Genomic DNA, 19336 nt, shown 5'->3' on the forward strand with positions numbered 1-19336 from the left:
ATATATATTGAGGAGTTCAGCCACATAAATTGAATGAGGTAGTTTTCAGAGATCTTTTCTAGCACAAAGATATTATTAATGCGGAAATTGCTCAGCCAAAGCCTATCTGAATAATCTTTCAGATCGTTGATTGCTCATGTTTTGTTAGAAATTGAAAAATCCTCCTGTTTTATATTTCCAGTGTCAGCTTTTGGGAACCTTAATCAGCTCCCACATGAACTATTGATTGACCAGATTCACTCCTTAATGGAAGCAGTAACTCTTTCCTTTTAGGGTTGACATTTCCATGTCTCTTCAGATCATTGTTGAGTATCTTATCTAAAATGGAATGTCTAGATGCATTTTTCCCCTTCCTGTCAGACCCTTCTAACATTTCCTCACTAAAGCATAATTGACATTCTTTTGTCATCAGTTGTGCTTATGGTGGTCCATCATTTTTCGATACCTTCATATTATTGTGAACCTAATTTTAAGATAAATTTTAAGGAAAATTATCAATAAATTCTTGATGATGCAAAGGTTTTTTCTTTCTTATTTTTCTCTTTTTTTTTTTTTTTTTTTTTTTTTTTTGGGGGGGGTGGCGCGGTGGGGTGGGGCTTACATCTTTTTTTTCTTTTAAAGATTATGTTTTTAGGGTATTTTCTGTAAGGGTGAAGTCACATAGATGGCCACAGAAATCCATGTCCAGTTGTTCACTCCCATTTCTGCATCAAAATCTTCCACCAAAAATAGTCTGGAAAAAACCTCCTCCAAAAGTGCATAGAGAGTCTGATATTTGTTGTCAATGTTTATATTATCTGTTGTGCGAAGGAGTACCCCTAGAGGAAGACAGAATGGTTTTGTTTTTCCAGAAGACAAAGGAGTCTGCCTCTAGCAAGGAGATACCATCACTACAACCTATCAATCAAACTTTCAGAGAACAACCTCTAACTAATTAATACTTGAGAGTTGAGCCACCATCACCGGTAGAAGTTTATCCTATTTTCCATGCTATTGTTTTGATTACATTTGGGTTTTCTTTTTACTTCAAAAGTTAAAATGATCAAAAGTGGAAACTCTATTGGATCACCAATTGCATTCTGATTGCTTGCTTCAACCTTCCTTGTATTCTTATTCCATTCAATGAAATGGGAATCTGTTTCTGGAAAAAAAAAAGAAGGATTTTGTATGGTCATTTCTAAATGTCACTGATACAAGTACCAAATATAAATGTTGTTTCTTTATTCTTGTGGTTCCTCGATGGTACAGGCAGGCAGTAAGTGGTTTTTTACTAGCTTTCATATTGCACATGTGGATCATATGTCAGTTTTCCAGGAAAACACTTTCCATGCAGAATTCTTTATAATTCGAAATTTTTGTTCATACAAGATGGTTTGACCAGCATATCCCTCAGAAAATAAAAATTTCACACTAGAAAGCAATTAAAACTTTGGGTGCCACATTAAGGAAAGGAAACACAAACAAGCGAAAAGAGGGAAAAATTGGAAAAAGGAATACCTAAATAATATGAAGAACACATAGGGCTGGTATAATAGTCTGTCGATCATTATTTAATTCGTCATTGAGTCGTCAACATCAGCTGCAGAGGTATCCATGTCATTAAGACCCAGCTCCTCATTCTGCTCCCATGACCTCACGTATTCTTCAAATGTCAGCTGGTGGTCATTCTCAAGGGCATCAGTGATGGGTGCAACAAAAGAATTTGCCAATGCATCATCAATAATTAAAGTCCAAGGTTCCTCCAAACTCAAAAGCTTGTTCAACCTCACTCTGAATTCTAGCCATTTGCTTCTTCTCTGATCATCAAGACTATCTCCAAAAGTGAATCCATGTACTCTCTCAAGACTTCCACTAATTTTAGTAATCAAGCCCTCGATGGTTGTAACAACTCCACCTAAAGTGCCACTAGCCAGCTCCAAATCAATTTCTGGAATTTTCACACTTGCAGTATCTGACTTTATTACATCTCGGCTTAGATCACCAACACTCTGCACACACACTTTTATTTTCTTGCCCTTCTCAGGAATTCGACCACCAGGTTTCAACTCAGAACTGCGATAACCACAAGCATCACATGAAGATGCCATGACAATAACTTCTTGAAAGTATGGGATTTTGGTGACAAACATCCGAGTCTCACATCTAACACTACAAGCTCCACAAGTCGATGGAAATGTCATCACCTCTTCTGGAGCAGAGTACCTAAACAAGGCTGCAGCAACTTCCTCACTATTACCCTGAGCAATAGCTCGATGACCAGCAACGGCTCCAATGGATCCATGTGGCTCTCCTTTAGTTTCATTAGAATCACCTCTTCTTCCATCAGTTAATGCTTCAATAGCACTCTCCGTTTCATGTTCTCCCGATTGTGATGAATCCACAAGAAATCCCAGTGCTTCCTGTTGCTCGGGAGTCCTCTCATAGAACTTAATAGTCAATGATGGGTCTGAAGATGGAGCAAAAGGATTCTCAATGAAGCTGTTTCCAGCAGGATCATCAAGAATGAAGGTGAATGGTACATCTCCTGTTACATATGATTTCAATTTCATCAAGAACTGGTCCAAAGCTTCAGCAGTCTCAGGAACCACTTTCTTGCGTTCTTCTTGAAGGGCCTGCAGTTCATCCACAGCCCGCAGTAGTATCCCTTCTATTGTTGATAACTTGCCACGTTGAGCTTCAGGAGGAATCTCAAAATCCAGTTCTGGTATCTTAATGGTAGCAGAATCAGATTTTATCACTTGACGGTTTAGCATTTTCTGATCACCAGATGGAACCTCCAAACGGTACAAACATCCACGAGGCTGGAGCTCACCAGCAAACTGTACTTCATTGTTTCGTTCACCACAATGAGGGCATTCAAAGGCCATAACCACAATTTCCCTAAAATGAGGGATGCTGGTCAATAGAAGTCTAGTTGTTCCATTCTCTTCACAACGCATGCACAGGCTCTCAATCTGATGAAGAGGCAGAACATCATCCGCAGAAACTGCTTCCACCGCAGATCCTACATCAACAATTGGATCTCTAGATGCCATTCTTTTGATTCTTTTCCCCTTCTTTTTTCAATGAAACCAGAGATGAGGACTATCGTATTTCCAGGCCTTCTGGCAAACCTTCGCTCCTCCCCAAAGTAAGTTCGTAAAACAGTATGGATGTGTCCAGCAATTAAATGGACTAGATGGCAATAATACTTCCCAAAAATCTGGTGCAATAAAGCACATACGGCACGTGTTTAATACGACTTCTCTATAAGCAAAAGTACAGGCATATATTCACTATGTAACAGACATGTGCACCACCTAAAAAACAAAATAATAGCATGTAGACACTAGACAATGATTTTATGAAAAAAGAACCGTCATAACGAAATAAATACATTAATACAATGACAACAGCATGTATCTACCAAACAAAAAAAATTAATAATAGCATGTAGACAATGCTTTTATCACAACAAAGCCTCACAAGTTCATCACACAAGATGTATGACACCAAGATGTATGGAGCACTCAATAAATTTCTCAGATGAAGTTTAAAAAATCTCTCACCCTCTCAATAAATTTCTCAGACATATTTGCATCTTTGACAGGTTTCTATTAACCCGCAAAGTAACCCCAAAGTCCCCGGTGGGCACCTTAGTTATGTATTTAAATGTGATGATTTTACAATCCCAACTGATGAATGCCATTGTGTTAACAACATCATCCCAATGAAGATAATCGTGATGATTTTTCTTAAATGAAGAAAGGTATTCTTCATCACACTAGAGAAGATGAACAAAGAACGCATCATTACAAGACTCATCCCACTCAAATCAGTTCAAGGTAGAGTGGTGAATAGAGGAACCTAAAACTAGGCAAACCCGGAGATGAGGAAGGGACTTACAAAGAAGAGACTCGTTGGCCATAGAGACGGAGAAGAGGAAGAGGCAAGAGCTCAATAGCCTTAGATAGAAACTCTCCAACCGCCATTAAAATTGCCTAGGAACGAAGACAAGGGGCTCAATACCTTTAGATAGAGGAAGAAACCACCACTACTATCAATCGGGAATGGAGACGGAGAAGAGGAAGGTGGCAGCAGGCAGAGGGCTCAATGCCCTGAGATGGAGACCCATTGGCCGCCGTTACATTGATTGCAAAAGGAGGAGAAGGGGGGCTAGGATTCCAGAACCTGAGTTTTTTTTTGTTTTTTTTATTCCAATTGGGAAGGGGAAGGGATGGGGAAGGGATTGGGGATTTTGGATATTTTGACTTTTTTTTTTAAAAAGCAAACATTTTTTAACGTGTTTAATATGCAGTCCAATAAAAAAACGCGCTTTTTTCCATATCAATGTATTTATACGCAAAAATAGGTTTTTTTAGTCATATGCATGTGTACGCATACGCATATTTATACACGTATTTACTAAACATGCTCCTTTTTCACCTAAGTTGCTTAATACTTCCTTCCGATGATATAAGAGACCAACATAATGGATTTATTGATTTTTTTTTTTCAGGTTCTGGTGAACCTAGGCTCCTTCCACTGCCTCAGTTGCAAACCAGGTCCTGCGTCGCTGCCTCAGTTGTGCAATTCAAGTGACTGACAGAGAGGGAATGATGATTTTAATTCATGAGTCAAAATGCAAAGTGGTAAAAGGGTTTTTGGATGGATTTACTGAAGGGCTGTAGCTCAACGAATAAAAGTTACTCTAGGGATAACAGGCTGATCTTCCCTAAGAGTTCACATCGATTGGAAGGTTTGTCAAAATGTATTAACAATTTCCCTTATGTCTTCACCAACTGTTAATTTTCAAACACAGAGAAAGGGGAAAAACATTCACTTCGTAAAAATTTCCCTCATGTATTCAATAGTAGTCAATAGTAGTACTACTAAAGTAAATACTACTACTGTCAAAATTAATTTGTTGACCCGAAAGGTCTTGAAATAAGGAAAGAAGGAAAGAATAGAATTGAGAGTAGGGTGACATCTTCAATAGTATCTCTTCTTTCCTTATTCAATAGTATCTTCCTTCCCTATCAATACTTCTCATCATGAAGATCAACTTTTTGCCCTGTTAAACAAATCTAGAATTCTTTCAACCAAAGCTGTGACCTCTCATTTAATGTCACAGGTATATGAACACAATTCCTGTGACAATCTAGTGTGGAAAACCATTTGGAATCTTAATACACGTCCTAAATTCAAAACCATCCTCTGGAAACTCCTAAGGGGGGAATCCTACCCTATCCAAACTAAAGAACTTCATGAACGTTGATGATAGCTTCAGATTCTGCAAATCTGCTGCTGAATCGGATTGGCACTTGTTCCTCTCATGCATTTTTTCCAATAGAATATGAGCTGCCACTGTCACCAAACGTGACAAATCACTCCTGTGGTTACAAATTTCAATTGCAGCCTATTTTCCATGGATGTCAAGGAATAGCCTGGTTTAAAATAAAATAATAATAATAATAATAATAAAAAAAAAAAAAAAAAAAAAAAACCCCAATCCCTATCTTCTTCTCCATCCCATTGGCCATTGGGATAGTGACCTAAACCATATTGGCCATAGGGAGTGTGTCCTAAACCTCACCCATCCCCTGCCCGATTCTACTCTAATTACCAACCCTCAACACACCCCCCACCCCACGGAAAATTCTCCCTTTCTCTCCCAACCACTAACCATGCCATCACCATCTCCCACGGAAGCTACGATGCCACTTCAAAAGGTGGATGGAAAAAAATTATTATTTCTAAAAATCAATTTTCTTCAGTCCATATGAACTTTGGAATTGCAGGGTCAGCCCAAAATCCGAGACAAAAGTAATCGGGCAAGGAATCCTTGGAGCACTATCAATGGGATGCAAAAATGTAGAACTCTGGACAGATTCTATGGAGATGGTGAACTGATAGACGCAGCCGGAAAAACACTTCTGGCCATGGGCAATTTTCTCGTTAATTTTAATGTCTAGTCCTTCATATCGCTTGCTTCATATTGTATAAGAATATGGACAGACACAGTTTTACTATTGCTCATAATTTAGCAGTTCAAGCTAGTATTGGCATAAACAGGGTATATTTATGGACAATCTTGTAATGCAGTTTCATTAATTGTTCTCTTAGCATTCATCATGAAACACGAGAGAGAGAGAGAGAGAGCACCTGTGATGCGATCGAGTGTCGAAGACCCCTGCAACTGACAGGTAAGATGATTGTAAGTCGTGGTCTTGCGGATGGCTGAATGCAGAGGAAGCAATCCCTTGGCTGATGAGGAGAGGAGAAACGAAGAACGAGAAGGAGACGAAGAAACGAAGAATTGAAGGTCGATTAGCAAATTTCGTTCTCTTGTACTCTACTTCACCATCTCCCTAACCCAAGAAGAAAATGGAGGACAGATGAGGAAACGAGAAGAGAATAGAAGATGTAGTTACTCTAGAGAGTCCGAGACCCCGAGCTGAAAGGTGGAATGGAAGAATAGAGCAAACTCTAGAGAGTACGAGGTGAAGGGATTTTGCTTTATATAGTTTCTAATCAAAGTTACAGATATACCCCTATTAACTGAGAAGAGATCTCATTCCATCTCCATATTAAAAATAGTAATTTTTTTGTGAGACAAAAAAAAAAGGACAATATAAAGGATGAGTCAATTATCAAAAAAATAAAATAAAATAAAATTATATAAAGGATGAATAGACGAAGTTGTGATCCTAGGATCGATCCATGACTCAAACTTACAGGATATCAAAAAGATTCACCAACGCCAAGGATTCATAGGCTAAATCATGGATTCAATAATAGAAGCATTTGAGTTATTTATATGTATTTAATTAAAGTCTTGTCTGTGAAAAGGTAACATGATTTATAAATCAGCATATCGAACAATGAGAGTAGATGTGGAAGCATTAACAATGGTGAAATTTTCAATTTTCATGTAGGATAGAACAGTCATTTCATCTTCCTATGAGTCTTGAGTTTCTTGACACAAGGGCTACGTTATTGTGTACTATGCTTTTTTCCATTAAAAATAGAATAATTTAGAGCGGATAGAAAGCACATATAGATGGTTGCATAACAGTTCTTACTCTCCTCCTTCACTAGACTCGTTGGAGCAAAGGATAAAATTTCAAGACTATGGATGTCTCCCTAGTTGGAATTTTCAATTGAACTCTTCTACTAGTTCAGTGATAATACAAGGGAAAAGATTGCTATTTTTCTTTAAGATAATAAGGAAAAGGCTAGACATGTAGCCATGGTGCTAGCATGTGCCATCCTCTCTCCCCTCCCTCTCTTTGGAAAAGTTTCATTGCTCGCATGTCCAGCTCTATGATTGTTGTATGTTGTTAGCTTAACGAAACTTGGCAACGTGTCAACCCTTAACATTACCTGCTTGTGTGTGTCTACACCTAGACACAGAATGTGTAAAAGGACCGTGCTGCCCCTACACTGAAGATGCTTCTACGCACCCTCCTCCCACTAGCTCACGTATTAATGTGTCCCTATGCTAGTAGGGTAATATTCTTTTTATTTTTTTATTTTTTTAAGTAAAATTATAGCATTCTTTTGCCCTTAAAATACCCAATACGAAGTTTGGTTGTCCTACTTGGATCCATCACTCTCTACGTTTTAGTCAAACAGCATAGAATCCTTCATGTTGGCTAAGATTTAACACACAGTATGTAGGGTAATTTTTGTCCCTTGTCTTGTTTCTTATGAACTAACTCAAACATTCAAAATCCACATTGAAAAATCCAAAAAAATCCCAAACAGAGTATTTCTTTCACATTTTCTATACTTATCCTTTGTCTTTCTATTTCCTACCCTGTTTCAAACTTAACATAAAAAAAAAATGACTAAAAATCAAAAGGGATTGGTAGATGTTTGTGGCCCTCTGATGATGCCAAAAATTCTTCACTCACCCATATCTGTAATTTGGCAACCTGATCAATTATTTTGGGACAAAACCCAAACGGCCTGTTCTCTATTAAATCGGCTTCCTTGAAGCTGAAATTAAATAATAATGTTATTTTTCATGGCAGAAATTTTGAAAAAATTGGGCGCCTTAGAAGAAACCAAAATATTTTTGTGTGGAAAATATGTCATATGATTGTTTCCGTCATTATGAATCTCAGATATTAGGTTGTATCTGAAGGTGAGCCTTGGCACAACCGTAAGGTTATTCTATTGTAATCTAGTGGTCATGGGTTCAAATCAGAAAATAACCTCTTTGCGAAACCAAGGTAAGGCTATGTACATTCTGACCCTCCCTAGATCTCGCAGTTGGGAAGGCTCGTGCATTGGATTCCATTTATTTGTCGACAGTTCTTTCACTGTTGAGTTTTTATAGCTGATTTTACAACCACTTCTATTACCTCTCCAAGAATCTGTGGAATGTTGGATAAGTAAGCTCTTAGGAGTAACTTTCATATGGATCATAGATTGCTTTTCATAATCATCTCTTTATTTAGCTTTGGCATGTCTTGTTACACAAAATTGATTTATGTTTTATTTGGCTATACCAGTTTCGGTTCTGATTTTTAAAGTTTGATTCAATGTATCATCAGTTTCAGTGTGGTCCAATTTGATTTCAATCTCACAAAACCCCAGTCCGAAACAATCCAATAATTTTACATCGGTTTGGTCTCATCGGTTCAGGGCAGGTTTTGACACCCCTAGTATCAAGCGATGTCTTCATTCCAATTCACTGGTGCAATTTGCAAAAATTTAACTTTTCCTTGATGGGTTTGATCTTGATTCACTGGACCTCTTTTAGGTTTTTTGTTGTAAAACACCAAAAATTTCCACACCATTTATATATTGTCCTTTGGGTCTTCGAGGTACCACACGAAACAAAGCTTCTCCATCAATTTCTTTCTATAAAGATTGAATTTTCTAACAATGCAAGAGAATGGAAATTTCCGACAGATCAAATCCACAAGCTCAACAACAGACTTGAGGAGATCTGAAGCTTTTCTGGAGTAGTAGACAGGAGCCATAAAACCTACGTAACCAATTCAGGGCCATCCACATCCCATGCAAGTCCTACGCAGTTGACGAAGACTTTCGCATTCCCCGAAGTCCTCGAACTGGTTAGCCCAATCGAGCCTGACCGGGAAAACCCAAGACTGGCCTTGACCATTTATTAAGCATGCTGAGATCAAGCCTGGACTGAATACTACTGGTCGTTCCCAGGGCAAGGGTCCAGCCCCTGATTGTTGCTTGACCGGGACCAACTGCCTTAGAGCTGGACTCAACCTGACCTCCTAAGAGCCCGTTTAGTGGTAGCCAGTTTAAAGACCGGTATCCACTGCTCATAAATGGAACCATGCTAGCCTATGAGGACCACAGCCTACAAATACCCCTCTCACCTCTCTAAAACTGTGTGGCCCCAATTTTCAGCTACCCTGCTTTGTAAACCCTTTTCATTTTCTACTACAACAACATGACTAAGCAGTCCACAGGTAAAATTTCACAATGAGTACTCTAATTACATCGCTCTAATTAAAATCAGCCATTGGTTTAAACTGTTGCTAAAAAAAATCGATATTACAGTACTCTAATTAAGATTTTAAGCATATATTAATAAAACCATTAATTAACAAACAACCACTACCATGGCAATGACCTAATGAGTCCCTATATAGCCCTGATGCATAATACTCTGTTAAATTGCAGTTGTGGGCAACCAGATGCTAGGGGAATACTGATGGAAGTCAATGAATTAGGACAAAACATCAAAAGATTATTCCTTAAAAGCAGAGAATTTGGTCGACATATATCCTAATGAAACTATTAGAGGAGATGATTATAGGCATTTCAATACAAATATGTCCACCGGCACCACTAACCCGCCCAGATTACCCCATGTTCTGGTTGGCATGTCATCATATGAATAATAGAAAGGCCAGATTTGGTTTCTGTGCTGCAAATCAAACCCCATTGGACCTGACACATGAAGATTGCAAAGTAGAATCAATGCAATCTCTTTCCTAGGTTGAGCAAATAATGAACTTTCAGCAACCAAGTCGCAATCAGGCCTTCAAATGAGCCTCATTAAGATTGATACACTAATACATTATTTGAACATTTGTAAAACAAAGGCAATTCTGGAACATAAACAAGATATGTCATACGTGCAGTCAAGATTTGGATACTTGTAGATGAGAAAATATGTCTAGCATATTCAACTTTGTTCTAAGATTTTCAACTGAGTGAACCAGAGTTCCTGATTCAAATAGAACTAGGAAGATAGAATAGGAAAATAAATTCTCAGTTTAACTAGGAAGGCTAAAGCAGAGTCACAAAAGGAATAGTAGTATCTCAACTGAAATAGTAGAGTGAGAGGCTCTGTTTCTTTCAAAGTAAAAATATTTCAGGAAAATTAGATATTATCCATAGATTTTATTCTACAATTTTATGCCATGGATTATCTATAAAAGATTTTTTCCACAATTGTCTGCCATCTGTGATTGTTTTGGTTGAGCATAGCAAGGAAACACATTTAGCCATGACTGAGTGAGGAAAAGAATTCAACCATATGATGGGAATGCAATCCTCCAGAGGTGCCAAGAGTTTCAATGATCATGATACTACAACTACTTTGGGAAAGCATCATCCTGAACTTTAAACTGCAAGACATTTTCCAACTTTTTGTATTCACTTCAGTAAAGTATTTTTCTCCTCCTTGATCCTTATGCGGTATTGATTTTTAATAAAAACAAATGGAGGCAAGGGGAATCGAAAATTATATTAGAAATGTAGCAGATATCATAATTTATCAAAAAAATTGAAGAAATTGAATTACTAGAAACATAAAAGTTCAATTGGGCCGAAACATAAGGCCCACCTTATCATGCAGCAACAGAGATTTCTATTAGGGGTGAAACTTAGCCTGTAGTCACTCTGGACTTAATCTCAAAGTTAGAACAAAAAGCTAACAAGGACTTTCAACCAAAAAGAAAAAGGAGAAAAAAATGAGTTAATGAAACACATGAATAAATTACAAATTACGAAATAGCAGATTGGAGTATCAATTGGCACTCAAAATATTCAGCAGTTTCAGATTACTAAAAATAGCAGAATAAAAGGGATTCAAAAACAGAGAACCATAATGGATTTGAGAAGAGGAATACTAAAACTGGATCTACTCAAATTGGCTAAAACAGAAATAGTATGGCTCCCAGGACAACTCCATGGATTGTGGAAATTGACGAACAAAGTTTAAGAAGATAGGAAGATCAGGTCAACAATCCGCCCATGAGAACCTAAGAAATCTACCTTAGGGTTGATGGAAATTCATCCAAGCTTACCACAAATCCAAAAGGTGAGATGACAGAAAATTTTATTTCTCTATAATAAAATTCACATTGTAGTTATTTATAAAACTAGAAACCTAACCAATACTCAGATTGTAATAGGAATCCTAATTCCATTTCAAACAAAACAAAAAACTAAACTAATAAGTAAGATAGAACTTCAGACATAAAAACATAATCTGAAATAGACTAAAGCTAGCCTAGATATATTAGGATACTATACAAGGAATCAAAGAAAAAAAATGCTCCAAAGAGCCTAAAGGCCAGGTAATGTAGGGATGGATTGGACCACCAAACCAGACCCAGACTGCAGGATTTTATAAACCAGAGAACAACCAAAATTCACCTAAAAGGAGACAGCAGCAATAATCCAGAATTTAACCAGTAATTTGAAAACCAGAAAGAACAAACACAGAATTCTGGAATATCGATTAGCAGAAATTATACCAGTAAGCAGAATCAATTAACAACAGAAGTAGGACAGAAAATAGGTCACAATCAGTCACACCAGATCACAGAAATTGTATCGATCTATCAGGACAATAACACTGTAAATAAACCAACCCGGTAGCAATTTTAGAATTAAATCCGAAACTGTTGAAGCACTAACAGTCTTCAATATTCAGAAAACTTAATTCAGCAGTCCAGAAAATGCAATTCAGATCAGCAGAACCAGAATCCAGAAAATGGAAACTTCAGTTCACTAAAAGACGAAAATCTGGAGATTTCTAATATCTCATCAATGGCTGAGTAGAATCAGCCAATATTTGGGTCGATCCTCACTGGTATGGAGAGGAACCTTTGATCAAAAAACTGGACTAATCGGATACTCAGATCTGGTCATTCCAGCAGGGGCGGATGCTCTGTTTTGCAGAATTTTCTAGGCAGCAGAGTGATAGATTACATACCTTGTTTTGCAGCCCTAATAAGTCTTGAAAGAGATAAAAAAAAACTTAAGAGAATAATACTTGAAGTAGACCTCCTGGACTTCACGCCGCAAGGAGTCAATTAGATCAAACACCAATTCCTTCAACCTTGATCAAACACAAGACAACTCTTCATGAAGAAGACAATAGCAACAGCCATTAATTTTTTTTATCAAAATCATTCTAGGCTTTTAGGAGCCTCCTCTTCTTTATTTATAATGTTAATGTGGAGAGGGAATTACAAAATAGAAAGTTCCTCAAAAAGGAAACCAAATATTCTCCTAACACAACAATTACTAAAAACTGAAATTAGAAACTAGTTGAAAAATGAAACTAACTACTAATGACTTGATTCAATTAATAACTTGACTCCTAAAGAAACAAATATAACTCAAATCAAGCCCAATTAAAAAGGAAACTAATGAAAATGGAAACTAACTAGTAATCCCGTACTCAATCTTAGAGCCCCCCTTTTAGACCCATAAAAGTGGTCTATTATACTCAAAACAATGGGATCAAAGGCCTAACATGTATGGAACCCAACCTTAGGCTTATTCCTAATAAAACAAGCCTATTTTGGTAATTAATCTGCATCAACTCTCCCCATCTTGAAAAAATTCGTCCTTGAATTTTGCAGTGATGAGGGGAAAACATGTCAGTAGTAGCTTTAACCATTCCCAAACAAAACTCTGGTTGCTTCTAAACTTGTGGAATGTAGTCTTCAAGGTGTGGAGCTTTCTCTTCAACGAACCATGATGGCATAAAAAACTCTATATGCTCAACCTCTGAATAATACCAACTGTGAATGTCGTGCGCATAGCGTCATCAATGTTGGTAACCTTCTCATCAAGGGTTGGAGAAACAAGCTCCTCCTTGTCATCATGAATCTCAAAGACTTGTTGTGGAGTGATCTCAACCACTACCGCATCTTCCACGTCTTCAGTCTTGTCTACTATGCTCTCTTCAATGTAGAACTCTTCAGTTGAATCTTTTATCTCTTGACCTTCTGTCTTTGAAGCTTCAAGAACCATTTCTTCAATGTGAACTTTGACTTCAAGTTCTTTTTGTTTGAATAGAGGTATCTTCACTTCATATAGAGGAGTTGTGGCTCTTGGGGGTGCTAAAGTGTTAGGTTTAGTGGCTGAAAATTTTTTCTTGACCTCCCCAGCTTGGTAACTAAACCTTCTACCTTGCTATGCCATAAGTTCCTCTGCTCGAAGAGCCTTGTCAAAGCAATCTCTCACTGTATACCACTTAATGTAGAACTAGATTTGACAAACCAAACTAGACCCAATACTACAAGAACTTTTAAACCAAGAACAACCAAAATTCACCAAGTAACCCAACAGCAGTATACTAACAAATCTAGACAGCAGGTTCTAAAACCTTGCAGTCGATCCCAATAGCTTCAAGAAAACCTCAACAGTAGAATATTAAACAACACATGATAATTTCAAATTACTATTATGTGAATCAGTCCATTCAGGAACAAGGGCAGCAACTAACTTCATCACAGATTAGGTAAAACCAGAATCGACTCCACAAAACAGCAACACAGTGAACTCAGAACTCAGAATTGCAGAAATCAGTTATCACCAATTGTAGGACTAAATAGTAGCAGAACTGGGATATTAAATAGACAACAGATTTCAACAAGGCAAAACAGAAACAGAATTCAGATCTGGACAGCTTAGCATTCGGCCAGAATTGAGAGAAACTTCATAACTCAAAATCCCCTGGTCTGATTGGTCCCAAATTAAGGTCGAGCCTCCCTCTTAATAAACCCAACAATCGATCAAAAGGGGAGGGTCATCGGCTGGCTGGATCTTCCAGAAAAGAGTAGGGGCAATAGAAAGAAATCTGGAGATTTCCAGAACCAGAATTCAATCACAGTTTCAAATCTTTTACCTGATTTGAAGAACCTCGCAATTAACTTTGAAAAGAAAGAAATAATAGTTGAATAGACCTCTTGGACTTCACGCCGCAAAGAGTCAATTGGATCAAACACCAATTCCTCTATTAATTTCAGCTCGTAATCCCAGTCGAAACTGAGAAAGTAATTGCCTCTCATTCTTCCTAATGCTTGTGCAAGAATAAAGTGCATCAAACTTATTCATATACTTGGCAACAGTCATAGACCCTTGACGAAGAGAGTTCAGCTGGTCTTGTATGCGAGCTCTGAAGTTGCGTGGCAAGTATTTATCTGATAGCTCAAGCTTCATCTCCTCCCAACTAGTAGGTTCTCTACCACGGTCTTCTAACTCTAGCTCATAGGTCCTCCACCACTCACGAGCAGCCCCAACTAGATTTACACGAGCTAGTTTCATCTTCCGTTCCTCAGGTAACTCATAATAGTCGAAATAGTCGTCCAGTGCCACTACCCAATCATAGAACAATTGGGGGTCATGTCTCCCATCAAACTTCTTCAGATCGAGCTTGACCTTCTGTGAACCTCTAGAATACCTCTGTTGCACGGGACGCTCAGTCTCAAAATATCCTCTTACATGCTCTTCAAAAATAGGTTGTACTACCGGAACCCTTTGTGGTGCTCTCAGATTAGGGTTTGCTCTCCTGTTAGTTAACTGAGCAACTACATTCAATGGGATTTCTACTTCGAATGTTGTACGTGAAGCGCCAGTAGGATGTTGTGGTGGGGTCTCTTCATTTAACAACCTGGCATCTAATTCAACCTTCAATTCAGCCTTCAATTTAGTCCGTAAGGCTTGCTGTTCAGCCTTCATCTCAGTCCTCCTAGTTTGTAGCATCTCCATTAGAGAAACTAGGGTGGGGGTGTTGTTCCCAGCCATGCTCTAATACCACTTAATGTAGGGATGGATTGGACCACCAGACCAGACCCAAGACTGCAGGATTTTACAAACCAGAAAACAACCAAAATTCACCCAAAAGGAGACAGCAGCAATAATCCAGAATTTAACCAGTAATTTGAAAACCAAAAAGAACAAACACAGAATTCTGGAATATTGATTAGCAGAAATTATACCAGTAAAAAGAATCAATTAACAGAATTAGGACAGGAAATAGGTCACAATCAGTCACACCAGATCACAGAAATAGTATCGATCTGTCAGGACAGTAACACTGTGAATAAACCAACCCAGTAACAATCTTAGAATTAAATCAGAAACTGTTGAAGCACTAACAGTCTTCAATATTCAGAAAACTTAATTCAGCAGTCCATAAAATGCAATTCAGATCAGCAGAACCAGAATCTAGAAAATGGAAACTTCAATTAACTAAAAGACGAAAATCTGGAGATTTCTAATATCTCATCAATGGCTATGTAGAATCAGCCAATATTTGGGTCGATCCTCACTGGTATGAGGAGGAACCTTTGATCAAAAAACTGGACTAATCGGATACTCGGATATAGTCATTCCAGCAGGGGCGGATGCTCTGTTTTGCAGAATTTTCTGGGCAGCAGAGTGATAGATTACATACCTTGTTTTGCAGCCCTAATAAGTCTTGAAAGAGATATAAAAACTTAAGAGAATAATACTTGAAGTAGACCTCCTAGACTTCATACCGCAAGGAGTCAATTGGATCAAACACCAATTCCTTCAGTCTTGATCAAACACAAGACAACTCTTTATGAAGAAGACAATAGCAATAGCCATTAATTTTTTTATCAAAATCATTCTAGGCTTTTAGGAGCCTCCTCTTCTTTATTTATAATGTTAATGGGGGGAGAGAATTACAAAATAGAAGGTTCCTCAAAAAGGAAACCAAATATTCTCCTAACACAACAGTTACTAAAAACTGAAATTAGAAACTAAATAAAATTAGAAACTAGTTGAAAAATGAAACTAACTACTAATGACTTGATTCAATTAAAAACTTGACTCCTAAGGAAACAAATATAACTCAAATCAAGCCCAATTAAAAAGGAAACTAATGAAAATGGAAACTAACTAGTAATTCCGTACTCAATCTTAGAGCCCCCCTTTTAGACCCATAAAAGCGGTCTATTACACTCAAAACACATGGGATCAAAGGCCTAACATGTATGGAACCCAACCTTAGGCTTATTCCTAATAAAACAAACCTATTTTGGTAATTAATCTGCATCACCAGGGTAACTACCCCTTTTCTTGCCCCAATTTTTTTCCTCCCCCCTACTCTTCATCTTTTCTAGGTCTACTGTCTTTTTAGGTATTCTAGGCACCTAGATGATGGTCTTAATGCAAGAATAGATTACAAATAACTAACTCCACAGTTTATAACCTCAAACAAGACAAATAGGACTAGAAAACAAAGATAAGGCCATCAAATAAACCCCTAAGAATACAATACCCATATAGGAGCAAAACCATCTCAAAATCCAACCCGATAGGAGAGAGAAAGACCTGCTATAAAGCTGGGAAAAGAGAGGTGCGGCCAGATCTGTAGGAGTCCAATTGAGCTGCACTCTTGGGCGTAGATAGTCCCTAGGGAGGGTACAAAAACCCCCAAAGTTGAGAGGATTCTGATGGCTGGTTGTGAAATTACAAGCTTTCTTAATTTTCTGACCTAGGAAAGAGAAAACTGAGAAGAACATTCACGAACAGTAGCTGAATGCTTCCAACAGTGACTAGGTAAGGATCGTGGGACCCTTATGAGGCTTGGAATACCCTGATTGAAGACCTGGCTAAACAAAAGACAGAAGAGAAAAAGAGAGGAGATCGATCACTCTCTATTCCCACTGGGATTGCTGATCAGTTCTGATTTTTGCAGACTTTTATTAGAATCTGAATTATACCTCTTAAATGTTACAGCAAATAAAATAAAAAAAGAAGAATAAAACAGATGAGGGGTTGAGAAGGGTGAAAGAGAATAAAGGAAGTGGATATCTCAGCCTGGGCTTCTCACCCACAGCTATCTCAGCTGCTCTAAGCATTTAGTTGCAAACTTTCTTTCATAAATGCAAACTTTCTTTCATTCAAATCTGCCATTATGAGTAAATAGGCTACTCTATTTATAGAGGGCAAAATAGCAATCAAACTACTACTAGGAATTAGTTTCCCAATAGGATTAAACACTCCTATTACAACTAGTAGCTAGTTTCCTAATAGGACTAGACACTTCTACTACAACTAGGAATTCAAACTATGACTAGGACTTGGACTTGACTTTATGACTCCAACATGGAGTTAGGACTAACTAACTAATAGTCCATATAGGACTTTATAACCAACCAATAGCCTAATGGACCTTTATTGAATTAAATAAAAACTAATTAAACTAATAAATTAAATATCGTTTTCCTACCTTCTACCCATATTTTAGGCCCATTAAAGTGGCCTATTTCAAAGAAAACTCATGGGATCAAAGGCCCAACACATATATAATACAATCCAAGGCTTATTTGCAATAAAATAAGCCCAAGTGACTTATCTACATCAGGTCTGATAATACATACATAGCAGAAAAGGCAGAAAGAATATAAACTAACATTTCAATATAGCAAATTTTGACCAACAAAACAAAGACCTGTGAAAACAAATGCCATACCTCTGGTTATTGAGGACGAAATTATCAAGAGGAAGTATTAGCTGAGCATGATTATAGACTGTATTATTATACCGAGAAAAATAAAATTTCACACATTGAAGAATGGTCCCAGTGCATCTCTCAGACTGCTTATTAGCCATCTTAATGTATGGTGCATCTGCCAACTTCATAGTGATACAGGTATACCATTGTTGCAACAATCAACAAAGATAACCTGTTATATAAATACATGAAAACAGACAATCAGACATACAGACACATGTGAGCAACTGATCAAGAGGGAGAGAGAAAGAGGGGTATATCTACTAACACCGTGTGATGTGGGATGTACAAGATCTCACTCTTAATCAACTTGATTAATGCCAGCAAGGATATCCAAAAGTTATCACTTAAACCCTTCCACTGGGCTGCCAGATGGAATGCTCACGAATCATAAGGGATATTCTGAAGTCTACATGGGAATCAGCTGTATATAGACTCAGACATCCATCTTCAGTCCTTCACAAAAACATCGCCCAAGGTTCTGGTCCTTCCCAAAATGTATCTTCTGAGGAATTGTACATCCTAGCCCTTTAAAGTCCTCTACAATAGACATCCAAACAATTATTGAATTTGATGCTACTACAAATGACCAATGGTAGGTTCACCCTAAACTGGAAATTTTAAGCCCACTACTTTCCCAAGGTTCTTGCCATCCTTCAAGATGTGAAACACATGCAGAAGAAGCAAGAAATCTCAGAAAGAAAGCTAAACCTTATGCTTAAACTAATTACATGATGGTAATTGTCTTCTACAGCTTTATGAGATCATTAAATTGAAGTGGTTATCAAACATTTAAATGCCAATATGCTAGGCAATGTGATGCATTACAAATCATAAGTTAACTAAATGTTCTTTAACATTTCTTTTTCTAGTGCATAAACAGTTATCAACAGATCAAAGTCTCCAAAAAATTTCTCTAGAAATACTTAAATATTTCCCTTCAGAATATAGTATCACCAGCCACCATGCAAAGAGAGAGCTGTCTATCAAATACAAGCATTACATTTCTATCATGAATATGCTGTTGTGCATGACATAGTAAAAAACTTAGGGTATCAATCAAACAGTCTCACCTTAAGACTGAGACTGATCAATAATGAAATCAGTCTTGAGAGTCCAGATTGAAGCCCTTTATTAAACAGTCAGACTCTCTCATTTAATCTGACTATATACAATCAGATGGTCCATATTAGAACGGACTGGACTGGGACTGACTGATTAACTACAAAACTTAACACCCCAGACTAACACCAGACAGCTGAAAAATCGGTGGGTTGGCCTCCAGTTTAAAAAAATCAGTCTTGGTCAGTTTAGTTGGGTCAGGCTAGGATTTGATACCACTATAAATATATATATATATATACACACATATATATATATATATATATGTATGTATGTATGTCTATAACCAACCATTATTCCACCACTCTATAGCCTCAAACCACTAACAGAAGGTTCCCAGGGATGGGAACTCAATCTTGGATAAACAAAAATGGTTTATACCTTATGAAAGTCAGACAAAACAATGAAGATATTAAATTCAACCATCATCCCATACTGGCATCA

General features: G+C 37.5%; 1 protein-coding gene across 4 annotated transcripts; it reads right to left on the minus strand.

The window, feature by feature from the left end:
* Window positions 1–1197: 1197 nt before the first annotated feature.
* Window positions 1198–18179, minus strand: LOC122079920 (zinc finger protein ZPR1 homolog). 4 transcript variants are annotated; one of them, XM_042646733.1, is made up of 3 exons: window positions 18039–18179; window positions 17729–17942; window positions 1198–3202 (listed from the first exon to the last, which is right to left on the minus strand). In XM_042646733.1, exon 3 carries the CDS (start codon window positions 3033–3035, stop codon window positions 1551–1553), a length of 1485 nt encoding a protein of 494 aa, XP_042502667.1. In that variant the 5' UTR covers window positions 3036–3202; window positions 17729–17942; window positions 18039–18179; the 3' UTR covers window positions 1198–1550. The 4 variants fall into 4 exon arrangements, with proteins under 4 accessions (XP_042502667.1, XP_042502646.1, XP_042502660.1 ...); XM_042646712.1 differs by lacking the exons at window positions 17729–17942; window positions 18039–18179 and adding an exon at window positions 6145–6454; XM_042646726.1 differs by lacking the exons at window positions 17729–17942; window positions 18039–18179 and adding an exon at window positions 6145–6454 and having other exon boundaries at window positions 1198–3299.
* Between the last annotated feature and the right edge of the window lie 1157 nt (window positions 18180–19336).

Source organism: Macadamia integrifolia, chromosome 1, assembly GCF_013358625.1.
Source record: "Macadamia integrifolia cultivar HAES 741 chromosome 1, SCU_Mint_v3, whole genome shotgun sequence".
NCBI lineage: Eukaryota > Viridiplantae > Streptophyta > Magnoliopsida > Proteales > Proteaceae > Macadamia > Macadamia integrifolia.

What these genes read in the sequence shown, in the direction of transcription:
- LOC122079920 (XM_042646733.1), bottom strand. Translation starts at nt 3,035, where the DNA reads ATGGCATCTAGAGATCCAATTGTTGATGTAGGATCTGCGGTGGAAGCA.